Source organism: Saccopteryx leptura, chromosome 8 (assembly GCF_036850995.1).
Source record: "Saccopteryx leptura isolate mSacLep1 chromosome 8, mSacLep1_pri_phased_curated, whole genome shotgun sequence".
NCBI lineage: Eukaryota > Metazoa > Chordata > Mammalia > Chiroptera > Emballonuridae > Saccopteryx > Saccopteryx leptura.
In genome coordinates, this window is record NC_089510.1 from 7,858,319 (window position 1) to 7,885,513 (window position 27,195).

Sequence of the window (27,195 nt, forward strand, 5' to 3'; positions counted from 1 at the left end):
GGAGCTTTGAATAAGAATTGTATACTCCTTCACCTCTCTCCGTAAGCAAAACACTGGCTGCATGACGGTTGGTTGAAGAGGGATGCACAGTCCAGCGGCACCATAGACACTTTGGGCCAGATAATTCTAGAGACAGAGTTATAAACACAAAAATCAAGGACACTAGCCCTGGCCGGTTGGCTCAGCGGTAGAGCGTCGGCCTAGCGTGCGGAGGACCCGGGTTCGATTCCCGGCCAGGGCACATAGGAGAAGCGCCCATTTGCTTCTCCACCCCTCCGCCGTGCTTTCCTCTCTGTCTCTCTCTTCCCCTCCCGCAGCCAAGGCTCCATTGGAGCAAAGATGGCCCGGGCGCTGGGCATGGCTCTGTGGCCTCTGCCTCAGGCGCTAGAGTGGCTCTGGTCGCAATATGGCGAAGCCCAGGATGGGCAGAGCATCCCCCCTGGTGGGCAGAGCGTCGCCCCTGGTGGGCGTGCCGGGTGGATCCCGGTCGGGCGCATGCGGGAGTCTGTCTGACTGTCTCTCCCTGTTTCCAGCTTCAGAAAAATGAAAAAAAAAAAGAAAAAAAAAAAGAAAAAAAAAAAGAAAAAAAAAAATCAAGGACACTGCAACTCAATGGTCCATTTCTGTTTACACAGCTGTTCTGCTGATGCTTTTGTCACGTGTTTTCAAGGAAATACCCACTTCCGGTGGGTTGCCTAGGTTGATTGAACCACGATCAGCACTGGGTGCCCTTGGTCAGTGGGGTAAATCATAATTCACCACTGAACTCCCCGGCGGGACATTTCTCTCGGAATATTAGCATTTGCTGCATTCAAAACTCTTGTCACTGCGGCAAACGCTCCGATAACTTTCTTTCAGCTACTTCCTTCTTCTCCACTTCCCAGCACCTCTGGGATTAATTTCAGGATCGTATACTCACTCTGATTCTGAAGCGACGCAGAGGCTGCGCACGGAGACTGTTTTAGGTGGAGCGCTTCCTCCGGAGTCGCCTTGTCCCCGGGTAGCAGGCATCCTGCGGATTTCCTCAGCTCGGCTGCAGGAAACGGGAGGCCAAGGCCAGGAGCCGCCGATAAGCACAGAAGCCCAGTGAGTGACAAGTGATTCATCCCGGTTCCTGGAGGGCTCGCAAGAGAAATCCTGATTTAGTAAGAATTCCTTGGCAAGAAAACTGAGACTTTATTGAAGACAAATGGCTTCGGAAATGCTTTTTATAAGTATAAAAGAAAAAAAAATTTTTTTCAGCAGGTAGGTTAAACAAGAGTTTGCTTAGGAATGGCATTAAGTAAAATATTAGCTGTCCAGGAAGACTTCATTGGATGTTTTGGTTCATGGAATAACCCAAGACAGGAGAATTGCTGAACTCTCCTTCTCACAGTTTTATCAAGTTTTCTAGCTTGTCAACTCCTTTTCATTCTCTTCTGCCACTCTTATTAAACAGTCTTCCAAATGACAGGCCTTCAGAGCGATCTGTGGCATGAAAACATCACCAGAGACATCGTTCTGGGCTTGACCGAGACTGGGGAATACTAGCCATGTGTGTTGGCCTTCCCTGACCCTGTCTTCCCGACGGGCGTCAGTAATCTATCCAGCTAACATGGCCGACCTGGACGTCCCTCCCACAGAAACCAGCGTGTCTTCAAACCAGCGCGGTAGGCAGTCACTGCCGGGGGGGTCAGAATATCCAAGCTGCAAGCCTAATGAAGAAGAGAGGGTGAGTGCCTAAATGTGTGCGTATCAGGCAATGGTGAACGTGGTGGAAGAGTCCAACGCAGATGAAACTCAGGCTGAACTCCTAGTTCCCCGGCAAGTTTAAAAAATGTTTTTTTCTTGGATCCATTTTTTTTTCACATTCAAAATGGGGTTAATAATAATGCCTTCCCCTTTGTGTCGTGCGAGAATACTTTCTGTTTGTTTGTTTTTTATTTATTTTTTATATTTTTCTGAAGTTGGAAACGGGGAGGCAGTCAGACAGACTCCCGCATGTGCCCGACTAGGATCCACCCGGCATGCCCACCAGGGGGCGATGCTCTGCCCATCCGGGGCGTCGCTCTGTTGCAACCAGAGCCATTTTAGCGCCTGAGGCAGAGGCCACAGAGCCATCCCCAGCACCCGGGCCAACTTTGCTCTAATGGAGCCTTGGCTGCAGGAGAGGAAGAGAGAGACAGAGAGGAAGGAGAGGGGGAGGGGTGGAGAAGCAGATGGGCGCCTCTGCTGTGTGCCCTGGCCGCGAGTCGAACCCGGGACTCCTGCAGCCAGGCCGACGCTCTACCACTGAGCCAACCGGCCAGGGCCTTGTTTGTTTGTTTTTAATGTGCATGAAAGCTTCTAGCACAATGCATAGCACAAAGATATCAATTTGTCATAATTCTTTTGAGGAACGCCCTGAATGGGGGTGACAGCTCCCCTCACTGACACGGAAAGTTCCCGGAAGCCACAACTTCACATGCTGATCATCAACACAAGATGAGAAAGGCTCGGTGAGTCCATGGACCGTGAACTTTAACAGAAGGTATTCGTAGTCACTCGTCTCCAAAGAACAGAGCACTGGCAGTAAAATACGTGCATGCAATCTCAGCAAAACCCTCAGAGCGCCCGCAGATACGTCTGGTGAAACGCTCTGCTCCGGGCGTTCCTGGTGGCCAGCTGTCCTTTCCAGAGATCGTCCTGTTCGGCCGCTGGCTCCTCGTTTCAGCGCCTGTTAGAATTTCTATCACGAGAGACTTCAAGGAGGAAAACTGAAAGCCAGACCGAACACTTTCAGTGTTTTCAACAGCTTGGCTTCAACGCTGCTGAGCAGGAAGTTGGCTGAGTGCGGGCCGAGGAGACCCTCGGTTTCCCGGCCACGTAGGGTGCTGTCCCGGCCACGTAGGGTGCTGTCCTCTCCACCCTCAGTCACTCCGTCTCCGGCCACTTCCTCTCATTCCTCGAAGAGCTCAGCACTTGGCTCTTTAAGCGCTGTCACTGACTCCGAAACGACCCTCGTCACGGTGTTGATTTTAACGTTCATTCTAAGTCCTCACCGCAGCACCCAGTGCTCTCAGCCCCTTCCTTCCAATCCTCTTGCCTCCCACCCTCCGGCCGCCAATCACACTCTGGCCACGCCCCGGACCGGCCTGCCAGGACTGCCATCGCGAATATGACAGAGGAGGTGGTGTAAACAACACAGATTGATTTCTCACAGTAATGGAAACAATAAATCCAAGATCAAGACGTCAGCAGGTTTGGTTCCTCTTGAGAAGTCTCTCCTCGGCTTGCAGATGGCCACCTTCTTGTCGTGTCCTCCTGTGGCCTTTTCTTTGTGCACAGACGCCCCCCGTGGCTGTCTGTATGTTCAAATTTCTTCTCCTCCTTCTCCTTCTTTTTTAAAGTGAGAGGAAGGGAGATAGAGAGACAGACTCCCACATGCTCACTGACTGGGATCCACCTGGTAGCCCCTATTTGGGGCCAATGCTAGAATCAACCATGCTATCCTCAGTGCCTGAGGCCAATGCTCAGACCACCCGAGCCACTGGCTGTAAGAGGGGAAGAGAGAGAAAAGCGGGAGAGGGAAGAAAATCAGATGGTCGTTTCTTCTGTGTGCTCTGCTTGGGCATTGAACCTGGGATGTCCGCACGCTGGGCCCACGCTCTATCCACTGAGCCACCTGGCCAGGGCCTCACATTTCTTATTCTAAGGACACCAGTCAGCTTGGATTAGGTCCCACCCTAACAGCCTCATTGTAACTTCATCACCCTTTTTAAAAGCCCTGCCTCTAAATGTAGTCCCATCCTAAGGTTATGGGAATTAGGGTTTCAAGACATGAATTTTTGAGGACGCTATTTAACTTATAAAACACCTATAGATTTTTGTCTTCACCGGTTCATAAAACAACTTAATCTCAAATTCCAAGATCCCACTTCTTACACAATTTTATCTTTCCAGGTCTTTCTTTGCTACTCAGAACCAATCATTTTTCAAACACACTAGGACACATCGGCTACAATCCAACTCCCCCCCTTTTTTTTACACTGTTCCTCACATTCCCTCGTGCCTTTACTCGGATTAAGTCCCACAGCCTATCACCATAATCACTCCCTTACACGTATTCTTGATTCCTTTATCTTCGTGGTACTTGCCTGGTCCCAGTCCTGGTTGATTCGGGTTTCTTACTACTCTGCTCTCACCTCTATAGCAGGACTTCACTGGGAGTAACACTCCGCCAAGCCTCCCAGGCCCCCTGGAAATTCATGACCTCGGGGGGGCATCTCCGTGCCTGCTGGCAACCCTGCCACATTTCTCTAGCTTGCTCACCACCCAACTGTTTCGTACTTTCTCCTCTCTAAATCTCTAACACCTTCTCCGACCCCTCTCTCTCTGCTGACACACTTTGCTTCTGCTTCACCGAGAATGTGAGCCCTCAGAGGCCCCCACAACCTCCAGCCCCATGTGCTCTGTCTTCCCCTCTGAACTAGGACCGAGCTGCCCATGCTGCCGTCTCGGCCGGCCCTCCAGCTGTGCCCGCATGCCCACCCCTCCTCATTGACTCACAGCCACTCACTGTTCCAGCCACTCTCCTCTCTCTCTCTCTCTCTCTCTCTCTCTCTCAGATCGTCAGCCACCACCTCCCTGCCCTGCCCCCAACAAAAACATTTCCATCACTGTACAAACATGCTGTCATTTTTCCCATTGAATTTTCCCCTTGACTTTCTCTTTTCCCTTCAGCTACGGCCCCATTCCTCCCCTCTGCTCTATAACAAAACTCTCAGAGAAGGTACTTCCCTCTGCCTCCAGTTCCTCTCTTCCCGTTCCCCTCCGAACCTACTGCAGCTGGACTCTCCTTAGAGTCACCCACCACTTCAGTGTCCCTTACCAGGGTCACCGGTGACCTTCGTGTTACTAACGCCAGGAGTCCATTCTCAGGCTCCCATATTGCGTGCTCTAGAGCAGTGGTCCCCGACCTTTTTTGGGCCACAGACCGCAGTTAGGAACTTCACTTCCAGGATAAGCTCTTGGCTCTTCTTCCTACTTACTGACACCTCCTGGTCCCCGCCATCTGCCCGGACGCAGTTCATTGCACCACTGAGGGTTTGGTCTTCGGATCGCTTTCCCATCTATATTCAGTCCAATAGTGTTTTGTGGATTTAAGTACCATTTACATGCTGACAACTCTCGTATATTCCAACCCAGACTTCTCGCCTCGACCTTCAGAACATTTGTGCATCCACCTACCTCAAGGGCATATATCTACTTGGGTTTCTGATCCGATATCTCAAAGCTTGGGATGTCTGCAGCTGACCACCTCCTCCTCTCCCTCCCAACTCTGCTCCACCTGCTGCTTTGCTCATTTCTGCTAATGACAACTTCATTCTTCCAGTTGCTCAGGCCCCGGGCTAAATACTCACCTTGGACTCGTCGCTTCTTACGTTCAGTCCGATCTGTCACCACGTACTTGGCTCTGTCTTCAACACGTTCAAAGAATCCCGCCTTTTCTCACGGGCTCTGCTCCTGCCGTGGCGGTCTGATCCGGTGTCATCCGTGCTGAGGCTGGGTGGTTGTTGAAATGGATTCAGAACTCATCTTCTTTCTTTCACACGTAGCCCCCTTTCCGACCCATTCACAGCACAGCAGCCAGCGTGAGCCTGTTAACATATGAAGTCATTTCTCCATTCAAAACTAACCTCAGATATCACCCTTCTCCACCTCCCTGCCCCTCCTCCACCTCCCTGCCCCTCCTCCTCCTCCCTGCCCCTCCTCCACCTCCCTGCCCCTCCTCCACCTCCCTGCCCCTCTTCCTCCTCCCTGCCCCTCCTCCTCCTCCCTGCCCCTCCTCCACCTCCCTGCCCCTCCTCCACTCCCTGCCCCTCCTCCACCTCCCTGCCCCTCCTCCACTCCCTGCCCCTCCTCCTCCTTCCTGCCCCTCCTCCTCCTCCTCCTCCCCGCCCCTCCTCCACCTCCCTGCCCCTGCTCCAAGCTACAGCGGTCTCCGGCGGCGGGCGGGGTCGCTGCCGCCTCCCAGCTCCGGCGCCCTGGCTGCTCTCTCTGCTTAAAATGCTGCCCCTCAAGTCTCTACATGGCTCGCACCTCCGCTTCCTTCAAAACTTTGCTCAAGTGCCACCTCCTCAGTAAGGTCTTCCCCCAACACTCTGTTTGAAATGCCATCCTCATCCGATTCGCCAGCACCCTTAGCGGCCCTCGCCTGATTTATTTCCGCCACACTTTTCACTCCGCGGTGAGCTGTGTGTACTTACCCACTTTCCAGTGTTAGTCTTCCCTGGAGTAGAACGTTGGCTCCCCGAGGGCCACTGTCTTGTCCAGGGACCTCTCCCGGGCTCCCAGATCAGTGCCTGGCACACAGGAAGCACTCAACCAAAAATGTTACTGCTTTCCCATCACCCCAAGGGCTCCAGCAAATATGATTTTAGGGGTAGATAATCCGAAGAGGGGTTGCTGGGTCATATGGTAACTCTATTCTTATTTTTTGAGGAACCTCCCTACTATTTTCCATAATGGCTGGACCACCAGCAGTGAATGGGGGTTCCTTTTTCTCCACAGCCTCTCCAAACCTTGTTATGACCTGTCTTGTTGATAACAGCCAATCTAACAAGCGTGAGGTGGTATCTCATTGTAGTTTTTTTTGTTGTTGTTGTTTTTGTTTTGTTTTGTTTTTTTTGGTATTTTTCTGAAGCTGGAAATGGGGAGAGACAGTCAGACAGACTCCCGCATGCGCCTGACCAGGGTCCACCCGGCACGCCCACCAGGGGGCGATGCTCTGCCCCTCCGGGGCATCACTCTGTTGCGACCAGAGCCACTCTAGCGCCTGGGGCAGAGGCCATATAGAGCCATCCCCAGCGCCTGGGCCATCTTTGCTCCAATGGAGCCTTGCTGCGGGAGGGGAAGAGAGAGACAGAGAGGAAGGGGGGGGTGGAGAAGCAGATGGGCGCTTCTCCTGTGTGCCCTGGCCGGGAATCGAACCCGGGACTTCTGCACACCAGGCCGACGCTCTACCACTGAGCCAACCGGCCAGGGCTCATTGTAGTTTTGACTAGCATTTCTCTAATAACTGCTCGTGAATTTGACCATCTTTTCCTGTATCTGTTGGCCTTTTGTATGTCTTCTTGGGAGATGTGTCTGTTCAGGTCCTCTCCCCATTTCTTAATTGGATTGTTTATTTGTTTGTTTGGTGTTGAGGTGTATGAGTGCTTTATATATTTTGGATATTAACTTCTTGTTGGAACTGTTGTTTGCAAAAATCATCTCCCATTCAGTTCGTTGCCTTTTGTTTTGTTGGTTTTATTTTTTTCTATGCTGAAGCTTTTTAGTCTGATATAGCCCCTTCACTCATCTCCCCCGCCTTTGGGGTCAAATTCATAAGTAGAGTACCTATAATTTCTCCTATGTAATTTGTTGTTTCAGATCTTATATTTAGGCTTTTGAACCATTTTGAATTAATTTTTGTACATGGGAACAAACTGTAGCCTACTTTTATTCTTTTGCTTGTGGCTTTCCAATTTCTCCAACATCACTTATTAAAGAGGTTTCTTTTCTCCATTGTGTGTTTTGGCTCCTTTATCAAAAATTATTTGACCTTATACATGTGGGTTTATTTCTGGGCTCTCATTTCTGTTTTACTGGTCTGTTTTATTTTTTGCCAATACCATGTTGTTTTGATTACTACAACTCCGTAGTATAATTTGAAGTCAGGTCGTACAATACCTCCAGCTTTGTTCTTTCTTCTCAGGATTGCTTTGGCTGTTCTTTTGTGTTTCCATACAGATATGATGATTTTTTTGTTCTATTTCTTTAAAAAATGACATTGGAATTTTGATGTGGATTACATTAAATCTGTATATTGCTTTTGGTAATATGGCCATTTTAACTATGGTAATTCTTCTAATCCATGCACACAGACTAGCTTTCCATCTTGTTGTGTCTTTTTCAATCTTTTTTACTAACACTTTGTAGGTTTCAGTATATAAGTCTTTCACACTCTTTGTTAAGTTTATTCTTAGGTATTTTATTCTTTTAGTTGCAATTACAAAAGGAATATTTTTTTCATTTATTTCTTCTGAAGTTTCATTGTTAAATAAGAAAGCAGTGGATTTTTGTACACTGGTTTTTGTATCCTGTACCTTTACTGTATTTGTTGATTGTGTTGAATAGGTTTTCTTGGTGGAGTCTTTAGGGTATGCTATATACAGAATCATGTCATCTTCAAAAAGTAACACTTTTACTTTTTATTTCTCAATTTGGATGCCTTTAGTTTCTTTCTCTTGCCTGATTGCTCTGGCTAGGACTTCTAGAACTAAGTTAAATAAGAGTGGAGAGAGTGGGCAGCCTTGTCTTGTTCCTGATTTCAGAGGAAAAGCTTTCGCTTTTTACCACTGAGTATGATTTGGGCTAGGGTTTATCATACGTGGTCTCTATTATTTGAGGTCCTTTCCTTCTATACCCATTATTTTAGCATTTTAATAACAAATAAATGTTGTATCTTATTGAACACCTTTTCTGCATTTATTGAAAGATCATATGATTTTTGTCTTTTGTTTTTATTAATGTGGTGTATTACATCAATCGACTTGTGTATGTCGAACCATCCTTGTGTTCCTGGAATGAATTCCACTTGGTCGTGATATATATATATTTTTTTCATGTATCATTCTATTCAGTTTGTTAGTATTGTGTTTAGGATTTTTGCATCTGTATTCATCATATCTGTAGCTTTCTTTTTTGTTGTTGTCCTTGACAGGTTTTGGCATCAGGGTTATGTTGGTCTAATAAAATATGTTCGGAAGATTGCCTCTTCTTCGATTTTTTGGAAGAGTTTAAGAAGCATAGGTGCCAAATCTTCTTGAATGCTTGATAGAATTCACTGGTGAAGCCATTTGGTCCTGGACTTTTATTCTGGGGAGGGGGGGTGTTAATGGTTGTTTCAATTTCCTCACTGTTTGCTGGTTCATTTCGGTTTTCTAATTCTTCACGATTTAGTTTGGGAGTATTTTACATTTCTAGGAAGGTATCCATTTCTTCTGGACTGCTGAGTTTGGTGGCATGTAGCCTTCCGTAGTATTCTACTATAACCCTTTGTGTATCTGAGTTGTCTGTGATGACTTTTCTTTCATTTCCGATTGAGTGTGTTTTCTTTTTCCCTTAGTAATTACATGTAAAGTCTTAATCAAACTACCCAACTCCTCTCACTCCCTTTTCCTAAGCAGTAAGGAAGAGATGAATTTATTTCTGTTATTATTTTTCAGACAGGTAGAGAAAACAAACAGGAACTCTTGGATAGAAGGCTGGCCTGGTGTTGTAACAATAAACTCCGCAGCTGTGATGTCCTGTTTCTCTCAACCAGCAGCCCGTCTGTCCTTTTCTTTGTCTTTTCTGTGCGCCCTGCAGTTTAAACAATGTCTTAGTGAGGAGGGCGCCCGCAATAAAGAACATTGAGTAAAAGACAGGTCTCTAAAGACAGGACATTTGAGAAAACAAACCACATACCACGCTCTAAGCTCTCTTGGTCGTTTTCTCTTCCACCCCTGTCCTCTGTTCGATGACATGTGCCGGACTCAGTGCCAAACCCAACCCCTGCTTCCTCCCTCCTTCCAGCAGGCTCAAGGTTCAGCCTGGAGTGGTCTCGTCCAGAGGAAAATGACTTATTTTAAAAGCAGTAAAAACACCGCATTCCTTTGGCACAGGATGGGGACCAGGTCAGCTCTTCAGCGGCAGCTCGCTGTCTATTGTTCTCAGACGGTCCGCCGGTAATTCACACGGGGAGACCGTGGGCGGCCGTCCTGAGTCCGGGGCTCCTGATGAATAGAGAGTGAAGAGCTGTGACCCAGAAAGTGGTAGGCGATTGCAAAAAGAAAAGAGAAGAAAAAGAAAAAAAAGGCAGGTGGAGTGAAAAGCCTGCTTTATGTCATTTTCCACCCTTGAACTCGTCCCGCAGGCTCTGAGCGGAGGGAGATGGGGTCCCGGAAGTGTGGGCGCTGCCTCAGTGGCCTGCTGGTCCCGCTCGCGCTCTGGAGCATAACCGTGAACGTGTTACTGTACTTCCCGAATGGCCAGACCGCCTATGCGTCCAGCAATCAGCTCACCAACTACGTGTGGTATTTCGAAGGAATCTGTTTCTCAGGGATTATGGTAAGTGTGACTTTGGAGACTTGGGATCACAAAAAAGGTAGTTCTGTAAGGTTTTTTTGTTGTTGTTGTTTGTTTGCTTGTTTTTACTGAGAATTGCTTTGTTCTTTAAAAAAAACATGAATAATGGTAAAATGATTCTGCAAAATCACCCTGGGTTTGGGCTTTGGACAATGGAGGGGGTGGGGTGGCGAAGCAGGTAGTCCCTCAGGACTTGAAGAGTAGCTCTGGGTCTCACTCAGTAAAGCTGCTCGCGTGTGTGACTTCGGCAGGGCAGGAAATCAGTCCTAACACCAGCCTGTGGGACTCTGGCCTGTGGAAACAGCGTCTCCTCCTGAGCTCCGTGTCAGGTCAAGTTATTTACTGTCCGGTGGTGCTGCTCCTGTCCAGAACAGTTTCCACCTGCACTCACCGTTTCTCTGGCTTGGTGTTAAGACAGCATGAAAAAAAGCTGGAGATTTGGAGATTCAAATTCGTGTTCAAATCTAAGCTCTGTCCTTTGTGCCGTGAGACCCTGAGTAAGTTACTCAGTGTATTCATTTGGAAAGATGGGAATAATGAGACTTACTTTTCAGGTAATAGTGGGGATTAAGTAAGATTAAGTAAGAGCTCCTGGATGGCGTGCCCTCTACGGAGACTGACATGCAGGAGTCCCCAGTGGCTACTGTGATTATAAATACTTATTGAAGAACGGGGACAGACACATCATTTTTAAATAGTGTGGCATTATATCCCTAAAAATGGAAGGTATTTTTAAAAACTAAATCAAATTATGCAGAGTAAGAATCCACGGATATTTTCCTCATGACTTTTCTTAAAAAAAAAAAAAAAAGTCATGTCGGCAACGCAGAGGAAAAGATACTTTTCCCGGTCACTTCATTGCTAAAAACACTACACAGTACTCTGTAAACTCACTGTGCCGCCAGTCACTAGGAGAGAATCCACCCTGAGCTATCTCGACATCTCTGTGGGTGTTTGATTATCATAATTCTTGAATAGTTATGTTGGAAAACGGCTTTCATTGTGTGACTGCCTTGCATACGAAGTCAGTAAACTATAGAATATTCATCCCCAGCTATGGAAGCTGCTGTGTGTGTGACAGGGACATAACAGACAGTGGTTGCAGTTCTATAAATAAGTCTAAGCTTTTGGAGAAGATCTTGAAATGACATATTAAGATCCACGAGAATGCTCTGTCTTCTGAGTCAGGAATCCTAAATCTGAGAATTCATTCTAAGGAAATAATCCAAAATAAGAAAAGAGATGAAGACACAAATGTTTGTGACAGCATTATGTATAATAGTAAACAACTGGAAAGCATCCTAGCATAGAAGAGGCCAAACAATCTGATACATTCACTTGATATGGCATTATGGGTAATTTTCCTCCCTTATTTGGAGCTCCCTGTATTGCTGTTATATTTTACAACAACAAAAAAGAGAGCAGTTTCTCTTGTAACATGGGCTGTGCCTGTGTTTCTCCTTTGCTACAGGACTCTAGGGCCAGGTCTAATGATCTTATCCAATATTATAATGAAGCTGGCTACTGTATCTGGTTTACTGTGCCTTATCTCATTGTTTCCCTCAATAGGTGATTGTAGTACATAGAAGAGTTGCAAAGCATGGTGGAGTTAACATCCAAGAAAGTCTGTGATAACTAAGGGTGTTGAGAGGAGAGGAAGATAGGACTCTTCAGCTGACATTCATGTAAAATTTAAAACTGGGGAGAAAACCTCTTTTCTATGTTCCGTTGCCTAAGATTTTTTTTTTGTTTTGAAAAATATTGTTACTACATCAAATCCTTTTAAGAGAAAAGACAAGCATAGAGATAAATAATTAAATTGATGGATAAATAAATAAAGACGGAAGGAATTTGGAAACTGAAAATGCTGACTACAAACAGTCAAACAACAATGAACTTTAGCTTCAAGATTTGAGATTCGGAAACTGAGAGTGAAGGACAGGTGGAGAATTTGCCAGAAGCAATTTGTGCTCCATACCCGCCCCAACCAGGAATTATAAAAACCAAGAAATTCATGTTTTTCCAAAATAAACACAACCCTTTGCCTAAGAAACAAATAAATAAATAAAAAATAAATAAATAAAAGGAAGCAGAGCACATTGATTCCTTGCTGCAGACAGACAAGCCACTCTGGGAAATGTGACCCTCAGATGACTTGACTGCTGGGGGTGGGGTGGGGTGCGGAGATTGACTTACTTTACTTTGGAATTAAACGCTGTCATTTCAGCAGACTAGAGACAGAGGCGGGACCAAAGGGACCAGAGGGAAAGCGGACAGAGGGAAAGGGGATGAGAGGATGGGATCAGAGAAGGGAAAGAGATTGGTGAGATTATATACACATGACACAATGTTATAGAGAGCAGAAAAGCAAATCCTGGAAGGAAGTAGGGAGGGCGTTGGGAAGAGGGGGCAAGGGGGGTGTTGAGGGGAACACAGAGGGAGGATGCATTCCGGGGGACACTAGAATCTATGTAAACACAAGAAATTAAAATCAATTAGAAAAAAGAATATAAATGCATAATCAAAAAAATAATAAAGTTTTTAATTAAGGTATGCAAGTTGTATTTTTAGATAGACATTATGCTATGCGTTCTTAATATACTACAGAACAGTGTGAACCTAATTTTTATATGCACTGGGAAACCAAAAATGTGAGACATGCTTTATTGTGATAGTTGCTTTACTGTGGTGGTCTGGAACGGAACCTGTAATATCTCCAAGGTATGCCTGTATTCTGTACTTATTCAGCTATGGCACAATACATGTTTCCTTAAAATTAAGGGGAAAAAGAAAAGCTATCGTTTCAGCTTCCCCGTGCCCCACACCTCCAATCCCAGCCAGCTCAGAGAGGCTGGCAAACTGCAGTCTGGGAAGCGTTCTCCCGTTTTTTTTACAACCAGGTGAGTGAGACACTCAGGTTTGCTGCCAGGTGGCGTTCCCAACGCCCACACCATTCACTCTGCTTTAATTGCTAGCTTTTGATGACTGATCCTCCATGATGACAAGAGCTAACATTTCTTACTCACTTACCGTGAATCAAACACGCCGGTCAGAATGTTACACACATTACCTTCTAATGCCCTAATAACACCATTGTATAAGGAAGGACTCTCGAGTTTACAGTTAGAAATAATGCAGAACTGGGATTCGAACCCAGATCTCCCCGACCCCAGAATCTGTGCTCCGAATGACTCTACAGTGGTCATGACTCTCCCGTCTCTGACGCTGTTCTCTTCCCTGCCGTAGATGCTTGTGGTCGCGGCCGCTCTCCTGGTCCTGGAGGGCGAGAACAGCTCTGCGTGTTGTCAGAGTGAAAACTGCAGCAGAAGATACGTGGTAAGAGCCCCGGTTTCGTGCAGATGGTGCCGTGGGCTCTGGCGTTCTTTCCTCTCACTCAGAAACACACACACAACATTTTTGAACACTAGGCTGCCCTCACCATGATCCTTTTAGTATCGAGCCCAAGAGTTCACTCCAAAAATAATCTCCCATTTTGTTTGCAGTCCTTGTTCTGCCGATGGTCTTCCAGAAATTCGGGATTTAAAGGTACATGAAATCAGCAAATAATACCACCTTTTTCTAACTGGGTCTCTTCGAGTCATTTTTTTTTTCTTCTTAACAACTTTATTGCAGACTAATTTACATGTAAGGCATGACATCCATTAAAATAATACAATTCCATGAGTTTTGATGGTGAATACGCCCATGAAACCACCATCGCAATCCAGATATAGAACATTTTCATCACACCCAGAAGACTAATCTTTTATTATAGGTGGATTTATATTTTGTATCAACAGGATCATAATAGTATTTGTCTTTCGTATTGGCTTCTTTCTTTCCTTCAGCGTAATGATTTTGGATTCATCCTTGTTGTTGGGTATGGGCAATGTATATTTGGATGGGAACTTTAAAAATAATTTAAACAGAATCGAGAGAATAATAGGCCCAAATTCGTGAAGCCTGTGCTGAACCGGGGTGAGCTGGGCTGCTCCATTTCCACCAGTGTTCTCTCTCCTCTTCCTCATGATCACTGCTCATTCACAGCACTCTGTGGTTCTTTGGTATGTAGCAAGGGAATCAGATCATGCTCACTCCGGTTTCATAGGCACGTCGCCTGGGGTTCAGAGAGAGCGTGTGGTCTGGGAGCTGGGCGGGCGCTCCCAGAGGCCCGGCAGGCAGGCTCTGCAGTGGAGCCCCCCACCTTAGCTGTCCATCACAGCCATAGGAGTTCCGAGTCAGAATCCCACCCCTAGAGTCCCGACTTACTTGGTCTTAGGTGCAACCAGATTTTAATGTGCAGCCAAGATGTTTCTTTAATGCCTTTGGGAGATTAAATTCTTTGCTTTATTTTACACTGTGCCCTTGGTGAAAAATTGAAAAAATTTAAATACGCGCGCGCACGCGTGTGTGTTTTCTTAAACAGCTGACTCAGATATCCCCCAGTAACCGCTGGTAGTGTACTTAGGAAAAAGATTTTTAAATTGCCTAGGTGAAGTAATGGATTCAGGTGAATTTAAGCTATGAAGCTCAGGAGAATTCTAGAAAACAAATGTATGTGCCAATAAAAATCAATGTGCGCGCCCTGGCTGGTTGGCTCAGTGGTAGAGCGTCAACCTAGCGTGCAGAGGACCCGGGTTCGATTCCCGGCCAGGGCACACAGGAGAAGCGCCCATTTGCTTCTCCACCCCTCCGCCGCGCTTTCCTCTCTGTCTCTCTCTTCCCCTCCCGCAGCCAAGGCTCCATTGGAGCAAAGATGGCCCGGGCGCTGGGGATGGCTCTGTGGCCTCTGCCTCAGGCGCTAGAGTGGCTCTGGTCGCAACATGGCGACGCCCCGGAGGGGCAGAGCATCGCCCCCTGGTGGGCAGAGCGTCCCTGGTGGGCGTGCCGGGTGGATCCCAGCCGGGCGCAAGCGGGAGTCTGTCTGACTGTCTCTCCCCGTTTCCAGCTTCAGAAAAATGAAAAAAAAAAAAAAAAATCAATGTGCGCGACTTGACTTAACTCAGTGTTGGCACGCTCAGCCCAAACGGATGCCAGCCATAGGCTAGCGTCTGAAGGGGTCCTAGAGTCAGCACTGAATGAGATGACCGCAGTCTCAGTGGGCCAGACAGGAGGAAGGAAGAGAGGGTTCCCCAATGCCCTGCTTGGCCCGTTCAGGGCAGGCTCTGAAATCGAAGTCCCATCTCAGACGTCCCCAGGAGCCCAATATCTGACGGAAATGAAAGAAGTCAGCCTGGTCAGTGTGAGAGCAAAATTTCCATTTAAGGACGATAGCAGCTGCCCGGGTCCAGCCAGTTCTCACCGTGACAAAACCAGGCAATAATTCTGTGTTCAGTAAAAAGTAGAAAATGAGTTTTTATCTAAAACCTCTCAACTATAAAATGCTGGCAATGAATTCTCATTTAAATGAACTAAAGTGCACCTTGCAGGCCAGATTGGAGTCTGTCCCGGTAGTAACTTCTAAAGCTCCAGATGGACATTGTCCCCCAAGATTCACTTTTATTTTATTTTTTTGGTATTTTTCTGAAGTTGGAAACAGGGAGAGACAGTCAGACAGACTCCCGCATGCGCCCGACTGGGATCCACCCGGCATGCCCACCAGAGGGCGATGCTCTGCCCATCTGGGGCGTCGCTCTGTTGCGACCAGAGCCCTTCTAGTGCCTGAGGCAGAGGCCATAGAGCCATCCTCAGCACCCGGGCCAACTTTGCTCCAATGGAGCCTCGGCTGCGGGAGGGGAAGAGAGAGACAGAGAGGAAGGAGAGGGGGAGGGGTGGAGAAACAGATGGGCGCTTCTCTTGTGTGCCCTGGCCGGGAATCAAACCCAGGACTCCCGCATGCCAGGCCAACGCTCTACTACTCAGCCAACCGGCCAGGGCAAGATTCACTTTTTAGGGGAAGGTTCACTTTGATCTTCTTGGGGGTCCCCGGCTGGATCTGAAACATTAGACTGACAGAAGATAAACTGACAGGAGAAAAGCCACACACATTTTATAACTCTATACACGTGCATGCTAGTTTTCACGAGAGACTAAGGACCGGAAGTAGCCAGAGCATCCAGTTTTCACACTTTTTTAGATAAAGAAACAGATGTGTGAAGAACGGGCAGGGCAGAAGGCTTGGGTTAGTAAACGGGTAAGAAGTAACTGGGAAGAAGAGGGTCAGTGTCATTGGTTTGTTTACACAGATTTACAGATTTCTCGGCCCCAATTCCTTGTCTCTGTGATATGAACGGCTTCCTTCCTCCTGGCGCAGGGAGGGGGCCTTCCACAGGGAGTTAGTTCTCTGACCGGTCCCGGGGAAACAAGGCCGGGCAGGCTGTTTGGTCAGAGTGACCTTCCTGCTTCTGCCACTTTCTCACACTTGTTTCAGCTTGACATATTTAGTTTTCCAAGGTGCCATGTTTGGGGGATAGCATTTTCTGAACCCCATCTGAAACTTCCCCCAAGCAGTCTCATAGACCACAGACTGAGTTAGTAGACTGTCCCATAACCCACTGAAGCAGGGCCTCAGTCCGGGGCATTTCTATGGAAAAGCAAAGGCTAATAGAACAGACTGTGACCTCTGCTTTTAAGTCCAGAGGACAGTCAGTTAAGAGGACTTCTTCACGCTGGGCTCCGAGCAGCTTAGGTTAGAATAAGGGCAGACAGTGGTTCTCTGACTGAGCCTCCTGGTCTGTCGTTGAATGTCCCCAGGGATGTTATCAGGTGTTGTGGTAAGCTTACTGAGTACAGTAGCTCGACAACAACCAGCATGAACATTGTCTAAACACGAGCTTTCTGCTGCTTTCTCTGAAGCGTGCATCAAGCTGCCCAGCTATAGCTTGCAGGGGCCCCAGGAAAGGGCAGCTGTAGTTCTCAATGATTTAGAGTTAGAGGAGGGTAGAAAATGGAGAACATGAATTTGGGAAGTTATAGCCAGATATTGGAGGAAACGATAAAAACTTAGGGTCCAGTCTAGTTTACAGGTTGATAACCAAACCTCACAATCAGCAGGGCCAGAATCTGATCTCCACAAGAGAGTGTCATGGTTTTCTACTAAAACATATGTATGTGTATTTATAATCACAACCATTTGTATCAGAGATACTCAAAGTAATACTCATTTCTTCGCAAAATAAGTCTGGCTTCATTAAACATGGCCTAGTTTTCTATGTAAGTGCATCAAGAATGGTGATGACGGCCTGACCTGTGGTGGTGCAGTGGATAAAGCGTCGACCTGGAAATGCTGAGGTCGCCGGTTCAAAACCCTGGGCTTGCCTGGTCAAGGCACATATGGGAGTTGATGCTTCCAGCTTCTCCCCCCCTTCTCTCTCTCTCTGTCTCTCCTCTCTCTCTGTCTCTCCTTCTCCTCTCTAAAATGAATAAATAAAAAAATAAAATAAAAAAAGAAATTAGAAAAAAAAAAAGAATAGTGATGACCATATAGGCTCTATCAAGTGTGCTTTGCTGGAACTTTTTGTTTGTGTGTTTGTTTGTTTGTATTTTTCTGAAGTGAGAAGTGGGGAGGCAGAGAGACTCCTGCATGTGCCTGACTGGGACCTACCCAGCATGCCCACCAGGGGGCAGTGCTCTGCCCATCTGGGGCATTGCTCCACTGCAACCCGAGGCATTCTAGCACCTGAGGTGGAGGCCATGGAACCGTCCTCAGCACCCGGGCCAACTTTGCTCCAATGGAACCTTGGCTGTGGGAGGGGAAGAAAGAGATAGAGAGAAAGCGGAAGGAGAGGGGGAAGGGTAGAGAAGCAGATGGGCGCTTCTCCTGTGTGCCTTGGCCAGGAATCGAAACTGGGACTTCCACATGCTGGGACGACGCTCTACCGCTGAGCCAACCAGCCAGGGCCTGCTGGAGCTTTTTATAACTCAGATTAGTTTTTATTTATTTTTTTATTTCTCTGATTTATTTTTATTTTAAATTTATTAGGGTGACATTGGTTAATAGGATTATATAGTTTTCAAGTGTACATTTCTATGATACATGACCTGTAGAGTGCATTGTAGTCCCACTCAAAATCAAACCATCTTCCATCACCATAAATTTGGCCCCCTCTGCTTACCCTCTACCACTGTCTCTCTGGTAACCACCATACTGTTGTCTATTTCTATGAGTTTCAATTTTATATCCCACCTATGTGTGAAATAATACAGTTCTTAGCTTTTTCTGATTTACTTATTTCACTCAGTATAATGTTCTCAAGGTCCATCCATGTTGTTGTAAATGTCACTATGTCTTCATTTCTTACGGCTGAGTAGGATTCAATTGTGTGTGTGTGTGTGTGTGTGTGTGTGTGTGTGTGTACCACATCTTCTTTATCCAGTCCCCTATTGAGGGACACTTGGGTTGTTTCCATGTCTTGGCCACTGTGAATAATGCTTTTTCTTCAGTGCATGTCTTTGTCACTTGAACTTGAAGTTGTCTCCACACTGAATCCTTACTCCTGAGCTCTCTCATTTCCAGCTGGCATGACATCACTGTTAAAGAAATCTTCCAAAATCATATATTGATTTATATCACATCCTTGCTCAAAAAACCAGCTATATGACTTGTCAGAAGAAAGAAGTTATTCCAGGTTAGGGCAACATAAATTCAAGATGCACTTGGGATATCTGTGACAGAAAACAAGACAGTGTTCAAAGAATAATAAGGACATGTCGAAGGGCACAAGAATTGACTGTGAATAGATGTTTTCACTGGCCCTATTTGGACCATCTCAGCATCTAAAAGAATAATAAAAGTTATGAATTATAACACATTGAATTAGAATACCTACAAGTCTTCTATAATACAGAAAGACACAGTGGCCCTGGTAGAACATCGGCCCAGCATGTGGACCTTCTGTGTTTGATCCCCGGTCAGGGCACACATGAGAAGCAACCATCTGCTTCTCCACTCCCCCCCCCTTCTCTTTCTCTCTCTTCCCCTCCCACAGCTATGGCTAGATTGGTTTGAGTGCATTGTCCCCAGGCGCTGAGTATAGCTCCGCTGGTCTGAGTGCATCAGCCCCAGATGCTGAGGATAGCTCAGTTGATTTGATCATTAGCCCCAGACAGTGCATCCTAGTTGGGCACATGCAGAAGTCTATCTCTCTATTTCCCCTCCTCTCACTTAAAAAACAAAAATAATAACTTATTTTAAAGATCAAGTGGGTTTGGATAAACTGCTTTCATTTGTATCTGGACATCTGGTGTTATATAGGGTAGGCTTGAATGAGTAGGGGAGGGTCCATGTCTGATCATTTACCCACATATCTCCTTGTCTCATTCTGTGGCACTAACCTCCTTCTTCTGTGTTTAATTTAGACACTGCTGTCAATTATCTTTTCTGCCCTTGGAATTGCTTTCTCTGGATACTGCCTGGTTATATCGGCTCTGGGCCTTGTCCAAGGCCCCTACTGCCACACCGTCAATGGCTGGGAATACGCCTTTGAAGGCACCGCAGGACGGTAAGGAACAGCTCCCCAAAGCAAGAAGGTCAAGAAATGCCTGACTTCAGGCTTATTTTCTGCGATCGCTTTGAGGTTCCAGACAGCTAGTGTAGCATAGACTCTTCCTGTTCATTTACGAATCTGCAGACCAATATGATTTTTTCTTTCGAATCTTTGAATGCCGTGTGCATTCGCTGTGCTGAGACCGTCCCGGAGAGATCCAGATGAAGGTGGTGTTTCTCCCGTACTTGACAAGAGGGCATCATGGTCATTGTGGCCGGGCGGCTTCTGGAGCCTGGGACTCGGGTGGTCCTGGGACGTTGGTCCTGTTCTGTGGCCCGGGTGGACATGCAGTGTGTTACAGACCTAATGGGGCTCAGCTGAGAGCGCATTGCAGTGCCTTTGGACGGTGCCACCCAGGGCGGTCCCAGCAGGGGCTGCGCGGAGATGGGGCCAGGAAGGGTGAGTGGCAGAGTGTGGTCTGAGATCCAGTGGCTCGTCTGGGTGCGGGAGCTCGTAGAAGACGCCGGGAGCTCGTAGAAGACGCCAGGAGCGCAGGGGCTAAAAGGCTGCTCCAGAACCTGGATGTTCGTGCAGCCAGGTGTTGAGGGGCCCCACCCTGGGTCACAGAGCGCCTTGCACTGGCATCGTGCCGGGCGGCCTGCTCCCAGGTTCTGCAGAGGTGGCTCCAAAGGCTGTAGGGCCCAGACAGGGACACGGGAGAGGGCATTGCTGCTCCCCTGTCCCGACCTGTGCCCAGAATTCTAACAGAATAAAATGAGGGGGTGTCTGTCCCATCCCCTGGGGAAGTTACCTTCCCTTCTCCACTCCCTCTGACGGGCTTTCTTGTTCAAGAGCCACATCTGTTGCGGTCTTCCACGGTCACCTGAACCTTGAATGTGGAGGTTCCGCAAGGAGCTACGGCCAGGGCTCTCCCTCCGGTCAGGGGAACCGGGGAACACCCCAGGGCTTCCAAGCACCTGGAGGAGGCAGCCCTGTGGGGCTGAAGGGCTTCAGAAATGGGGACCCGGAGATAGTCCCACTACAAAATATCCTTTCTTTTATGCCACTAGCCCCTGAGCTTTTTCCCACCCCAAGACCAAAGAGGCCTCTCTCTCAACGGGAGAATCTCGCGCTGCCCACACGCCTCACCGTTCCTTCTTGAAAGCCGCCCTGGGTGTCTGCACTCACCGGTTTCCAGGTTCTACCCCTTGCCGATCCTGCTGGTGCACGTGTGACTCTCCGTGGTTTACAAGAATAAAGAGCCCCACAGTCTGGAAGAACAGCAGAAACTGCGCCAGTCATCTGGCTCTCCAGTGCTGGATGATCCGTGCAGCGCACGTCCGAGCACCAGTCGGGACGAAGGATTTTTAAAGAGATGAACTTCCCTGGTGGCAGAGACTGAGTTAGGAGTGTAAGGGACGTTAGGTCTCTTTTGTGCTTTATAGGTTCCAAAGCGTTTTCACAGAACTCAACGGACAGTCACAGGAACCTCAGGGTTCGACAGGGGAAGCTCGTTGACCAGAGAAGACACTGGAGGTCAGCGATGTCAAGTCCCCTGTCCACGGTCCTGCAGATCTGGGAGTTTTGACTTCATAGCCGATGCTCTTCACCAGTTGAGACCTAAGGGCCAGTGGCAATACCAAGAGATTCCCGGAGTGCCTCTGAGTGTCCTGCAGCATAGGGAGTGGGAGAGAGTTAAAGGAAGGGAGAGAGAAAGGCAAAGAGGAGAGAGAGGTCACGGTGCTGGCGGCAGTCACCAGAGCGCAGAATTCGCCCCTTCCTGCCACAGACGTTCGTACACAGGGCCACCTGGCTGGCACTTCACCTGAACTGCTGTTTTAAGAAAATTCATCTTACTATTGACAAGATAGCTACAGAGAATTCTGCCCTGTAAACAGGTTTGATTGATTTTGTTCGGAGGACTTGTTTGGGGGGAGACCAGTTTTCCATTTTGATTTGGTTGCGCGGAGAGAGAACATCACTGGTCGAGGTGGTGATGGTCCCGGCAGACCTGGAAGTGAGCGGGAGTCAGTGCAGTCTCCTCCGTGTGGCTGTGACGCTACCCCGGAAGTCGGAAGTCGCTGAGGTCGCACAGCTCCGTGCTGAACGAGGCCGATCAGCTCTTACAGCTATCCCGGAAGTCGCTGAAGTCGCACAGCTCCGTGCTGAACGAGGCCGAGCAGCTCTTACAGCTACCCCGGAAGTCGCTGAGGTCTCACAGCTCCGTGCTAAACCGGGACGATCAGCTCTTACAGCTACCCCGGAAGTCGCTGAAGTCGCACAGCTCCGTGCTAAACGAGGCCGAGCAGCTCTTACAGCTACCCGGAAGTCGCTGAAGTCGCACAGCTCCGTGCTAAACGAGGCCGATCAGCTCTTACAGCTACCCCGGAAGTCGCACAGCTCCCCGAGCAGCTCTTACAGCTACCCCGGAAGTCGCTGAAGCCTCACAGCTCCTACAGCTACCCCGGAAGTCGCTGAGGTCTCACAGCTCCGTGCTAAACGCCGATCAGCTCTTACAGCTACCCCGGAAGTCGCTGAGGTCCCACAGCTCCGTGCTAAACGAGGCCGATCAGCCCTTACAGCTACCCCGGAAGTCGCTGAAGTCTCACAGCTCCGTGCTGAAGGAGGCCGAGCAGCTCTTACAGCTACCCCGGAAGTCGCACAGCTCCCTGAGCAGCTCTTACAGCTACCCCGGAAGTCGCTGAAGCCTCACAGCTCCGTGCTGAACGAGGCCGAGCAGCTCTTACAGCTACCCCGGAAGTCGCTGAAGTCGCACAGCTCCGTGCTAAACGAGTCCGATCAGCTCTCTTGGTCCTTTGTGTCCCCACCTCACAATCTGAACCTTCCTAAGAGCTGCAGACCGCGCCGCTCGAAAGCAGAAAGCAGCGCTCCGCACACCGTGACCGGCAGACGGGCGGCATCAGCACCACCGCCGAACGTAGAAATGCCGAGGCTCCAGCCGCATCCACAGCTTCTCAGTCAAAACCCCGGTGGGGCTGAGCAATCTGCATTTTCACCAGCCCCCCACCCAACCCTGACGTCCGCTCAAGTTTGAGAACCGCTGTCCTAAAGGGCTTTGGGACAGAGTCTAGGAATGCCAGTGGAATGTCTCTTTGTTATTTTGCCACCTGTGGGATTTTATACCCAGCCCAAGCTCAGCCTTGTCCCTGGCAGCCCAGGCTAATTTCTGGACTCCCAGAGAGTGGGCAGTCCTGACCACTCTTGGTATTGCCCTCCGCTGCCTTTCCCTGTGATGGAATTCTTCAGTAAAGAGCCCTGCTTGCTAATGGAATTAGAATTGTCTCTGAGGCAGGCACCATAAGCAGCACCCAGTGCTATAGACGCTATGTGTCCAATACATATACTGAGTGATTTTTTAAAAACTATATGAATTCATAGTCAGTGATATTATGTATTTTAATCATCTATATTAGTGTCCCAAACATAGAACTGTCGCCTTCTTCCTTGGACCAAGAATGCAGGCCTGGCCTGGTTGGGTCTTACCATTTCCTTCCTCTCTCCCAGGTTCCTGACAGACTCCAGCCTCTGGGTTCAGTGCCTGGAACCTGCTCATGTGGTGGAGTGGAACATCATCTTGTTTTCCATTCTCATAGCGCTCAGTGGGCTTCAGGTGCTTGTCTGCCTCATCAGAGTAGCCGTTCAGTTATCCGGGATACTGTGTGGCACCTACTCAGTCATCATCCAGGTAACAGACCCCGGCTGGCACCCGCACCTCCGCAGTCTTACCTCCCCCCCTACCCGCCACCGCCACCGCCACCGCCGGGATTCAATGGGTTTTGTTCAAAGGCTTTTTGAATTCCATCACTTCCTGTCTATCTCTATGGCCCTCATCTTTTTATTTATTTATTTATTTATTTGTTTTTATTTATTCATTTTAGAGAGGAGAGAGAGAGGGAGACAGAGAGACAGAGAGGAGAGAGAGATGGGGGGAGGAGCTGGAAGCATCAACTCCCATATGTGCCTTGACCAGGCAAGCCCAGGGTTTTGAACTGGCGACCTCAGCATTTCCAGGTCGACGCTTTATCCACTGCGCTACCACAGGTCAGGCCATGGCCCTCATCTTGACTCAACTTCGAATATCTCTAGTTTTCTCAATATTCCGATGTGTGTGTTGGTTTGTCTAGATGGATTGAATCAATGGAATAGTTATGTCTGCATTCTGTTTTGTCTGAGGCAGTGGTCGGCAAACTCATTAGTCAACAGAACCAAATATCAACAGTACAACGATTGAAATTTCTTTTGAAAGCCAAATTTTTTAAACCTAAAGTATATAGGTAGGTACATTCCGTATTGACGTAGCACCCGCACGTGGTATTTTGTGGAAGAGCCACACTCGAGGGGCCAAAGGGCCGCAGTTTGCTGACCAGGGGTCTGAGGAAAACTGCCTAGTGTTTTCGCTCTACCATACCTTCGGGTGTATTGCGAAACATCTGGAGGCTCCAAGGATAGGTTTTTCTGTTTCTGGTTGAAGATCTTGTTGAGTTTTGGGGGAGATTTATCGGTATCGCTTCCTACCCCGCCATTACTCTCGCCCAGTGTTTTCAACAAGCAACATTTCAGTGTTCTGTGTAGATATAACCCAAAACTCCAATGAATATATGCATTTGTTGAGAATTTTCCTGTTCATGAAATCATCAATGACTCACAACCTTATCCTATTTATTTTGAGTGCTGTTCCATTCAGTTAATAATCTTTCATACTGAGTCAATAAGAGTGGTTTCTAAGAAGTGGAATCTGTCTTTATCTGTTGGAACTTTCTGCGTCAACTGCTAAAATATTAATGTTCATCTAGTTAGCTGAAACTGCTAAACCCATCCAGCAAGTCCAGAGTAGAGAGAAATCATGAATGAGATATCCTGTGTCTTCTTTAACAACAAGTATTAGATAATTCCTTTCCTAGTAGTTTCAACTAGATATTTTCCTAGTCCATTATGTTTTAAATATGAACTATAAGTTTCGGTTACTACCAAAACTTGTCACTAATCAAGTCAAATTTATCACTGTACTCACTTTGGTTTTTCTTTTCTTTTTGTTTTTTATAGCCTGGAATCATCTGAATCAGGACAAGAATGTTTTCCGTTATCAAGTCTTCATCGTTTCCCTACGTTTCATATTTAGACTTGAGGGCAACAGTCAGAGGCCTTTTTCTCCAGTTGCTGTTTATTGTGCCCCTTTATGAAGTTTACAGCCCTCACTGCATATGCAAGTTTATGCCACACTTTTATTCAGAACTTTTTTCCTAAGCAATAGGTGTCAAAATAAGCAGGATGTGTCAAGATCTCTAGAAATGTTTTTATATACTTTGATAAAACAAGTCCCTTTCTAATAACATATACTATGGAAAGAAATAAACTTTAAAAGATGCAAATTTATGCAAATGCATACATTTCCACATTATTTAATATTCTGGAAAATTAGAAATATCAACCAAAAATTTGAAGTTCAGGGGAAAGATTAAATAAAGAGTGTTCCATGAGTTGTAATATTATATGGTCATGACAAATGATGTTGGAATTATTATGAATAGTGCTATGTGAAAAAGCAGACGTATGTTTATAGTACAGGCATAACCAGCCAGAACAAACAAAACACCAAATACTCAAAACATAAGATAAAAAACTAAGTCTAGAAGGGTTTACATAAAAATGTCAACTGTGGTTGAATTTAGGTTATAGGTGACTCTTCTTCCTACTTTTTGATATTTTCCAAGATTTATTATATTTTACTATCAAAATACTTTTTAATAACTCGTTTTACTATTAAAATTTTTTTCTGTTTTTCTAACCTGTAAAAAAGCTTATGCTTTTTCAACCTTGAGGGCCAGTAAATGTTATACAGAATAACACTTTAATTAATGATCAACGAGGAAAGTAGTAAAATAGATAAGCCAAAAAAAGTCTTAGGTATATTTATAGAACCTAACTGAGCCCTTGGCATTATGTTCTCACTCCTGGTGATGGGTGTGGTGTGCTACAAGGGACAGCAGTTGAGGACATGGTCAGTGGGTTAGAGAAAGTGACCACTGACCCGTTGATAATTGTCCTGGTGAGTTATCACTATCTGTATTTATTGTTTTTTTAAATTGTATTAAGCAAAACATTGATAATTCTTCCTAAACACTGATAATTCTTCTACCTACACTGACCAAGACCTCCCTGAGAACAGCAGCCATGTCTGATATTTTCCCATCACCCACGGGGCCCAGCACAAAATGGGCATAGTAACCCCTCAGTGTTGGCTATTCAAACCAAGCCCTTCTGCTCTTCGTGGCTGCCCTACTGAGCACCTGTCTCCATCAGAGACCCACGGGCCTCAACACTTCTGACCCTTCCCCACCACTCTCCTCCGTGGGCGCTGTCAACAATGCTGAGCCAGCACGTCAGTGACCCCGTGCCAAACCTGAGCAGTGGTAACCAGCGGTCTGGAGGACACCTCTTTCTGTGCTGCCCGTTCAGCCTACTGCCTTCTTCAAGAGAAGCTGCCCCGCCCACGGCCTTTGCTGAAGTGAGCTTCTGGAGAGCAGGCCACGCTGGGTACCACCTGAACCCCCCCTGCCCTGGACCCAGCCGACACACCCGAGACGGGCGCTCAAGCCACAGGCAGCCAGCTGACCCCCCGCGGCCTCTTAGCCCAGGGTCAAACATTGTCCGGACCGGACTGGTAGTCATTCCTGGGTGAGACTTTGAATTGGTTTGTCAGACACATTTAGACCGTCTCAGCCGTGTTTGAGTCCAACGTGGTACCTTATCTAGAGAGGGCCGTGGGGAGGTATCTGCTGAACGACTCCACCACAGAACTGGAAACATTACCGAAAAACAGGGGCCCAGTCAAAGGTAATACAGTATATCTGTCACTGAATGAAATTTAACACAACCACTCAAAAGTCAGTATTGAAAGAGAATATGCCAATGATGCAACTTTGATTAAAAGAGCTCCATACAGATTTTTATGTGCAGGCTGAGCCCTAGCTTTTTAAACAACAGTATAATTACAAGTAGACATGTACGAATCTTCAGATACACAGGAAAAAGACTGAAAAACATACTTAAATGTTGATAATAATTATCACTGAATGATGAGATTATGGAATATATTTCTTTACATTGTTCTGTATTTTAAAATCTTCCTTTGAAAATGTATTACTTGAATAATTAGAAGGAATAAATACTTTAAAGACAATTATCCTCTAATCTTGTTTTTTTTTATTGATTTTAGAGAGAGAGCGAGAAACATCAATTTGTTATTCCACTTATTTCTGTACTCATTGGTTGATTCTTGTATGTGCCCCGACCGAGAATCAAACCAGCAGCCGTGGCATAGTGGGAGGATGCTCTAATCCAGCGGTCCCCAACCCTTTTTGAGCCATGGGCCAGTTTAATGTCAGAAAATATTTTCACGGACCAGCCTTTAGGGTGGGACGGATAAATGTATCACATGACCGAGACAAGCGTCAAGAGTGAGTCTTAGACGGATGTAACAGAGGGAATCTGGTCATTTTTTTAAATTTTTTTTAAATTTTATTATTATTATTTTTTTACAGAGACACAGAGAGAGGGATAGATAGGACAGACAGACAGGAACGGAGAGAGATGAGAAGCATCAATCAGTTTTACGTGC

The 27,195-nt window shown here is 47.0% G+C and overlaps 1 protein-coding gene across 4 annotated transcripts in view; it reads left to right on the top strand.

The window, feature by feature from the left end:
• The window catches only part of TM4SF18 (transmembrane 4 L six family member 18), a 32,137-nt gene extending 5,332 nt beyond the window's left edge, over positions 1 to 26,805 (top strand). Inside the window, exons 1-6 of one of the 4 annotated variants that reach the window (XM_066347626.1) lie at positions 9,591 to 9,818; positions 9,920 to 10,113; positions 13,378 to 13,467; positions 19,429 to 19,571; positions 23,082 to 23,262; positions 24,621 to 26,805. In XM_066347626.1, coding sequence (XP_066203723.1) covers positions 9,937 to 10,113; positions 13,378 to 13,467; positions 19,429 to 19,571; positions 23,082 to 23,262; positions 24,621 to 24,635 — 606 coding nt within the window. In that variant the 5' untranslated portion in view covers positions 9,591 to 9,818; positions 9,920 to 9,936 and the 3' untranslated portion in view covers positions 24,636 to 26,805. Of the gene's footprint in view, positions 1 to 9,590; positions 9,819 to 9,919; positions 10,114 to 13,377; positions 13,468 to 19,428; positions 19,572 to 23,081; positions 23,263 to 24,620 lie in introns of those variants that run through there. The other 3 variants (XM_066347627.1, XM_066347628.1, XM_066347629.1) reach the window with 3 other exon arrangements.
• Positions 26,806 to 27,195: the final 390 nt, after the last annotated feature.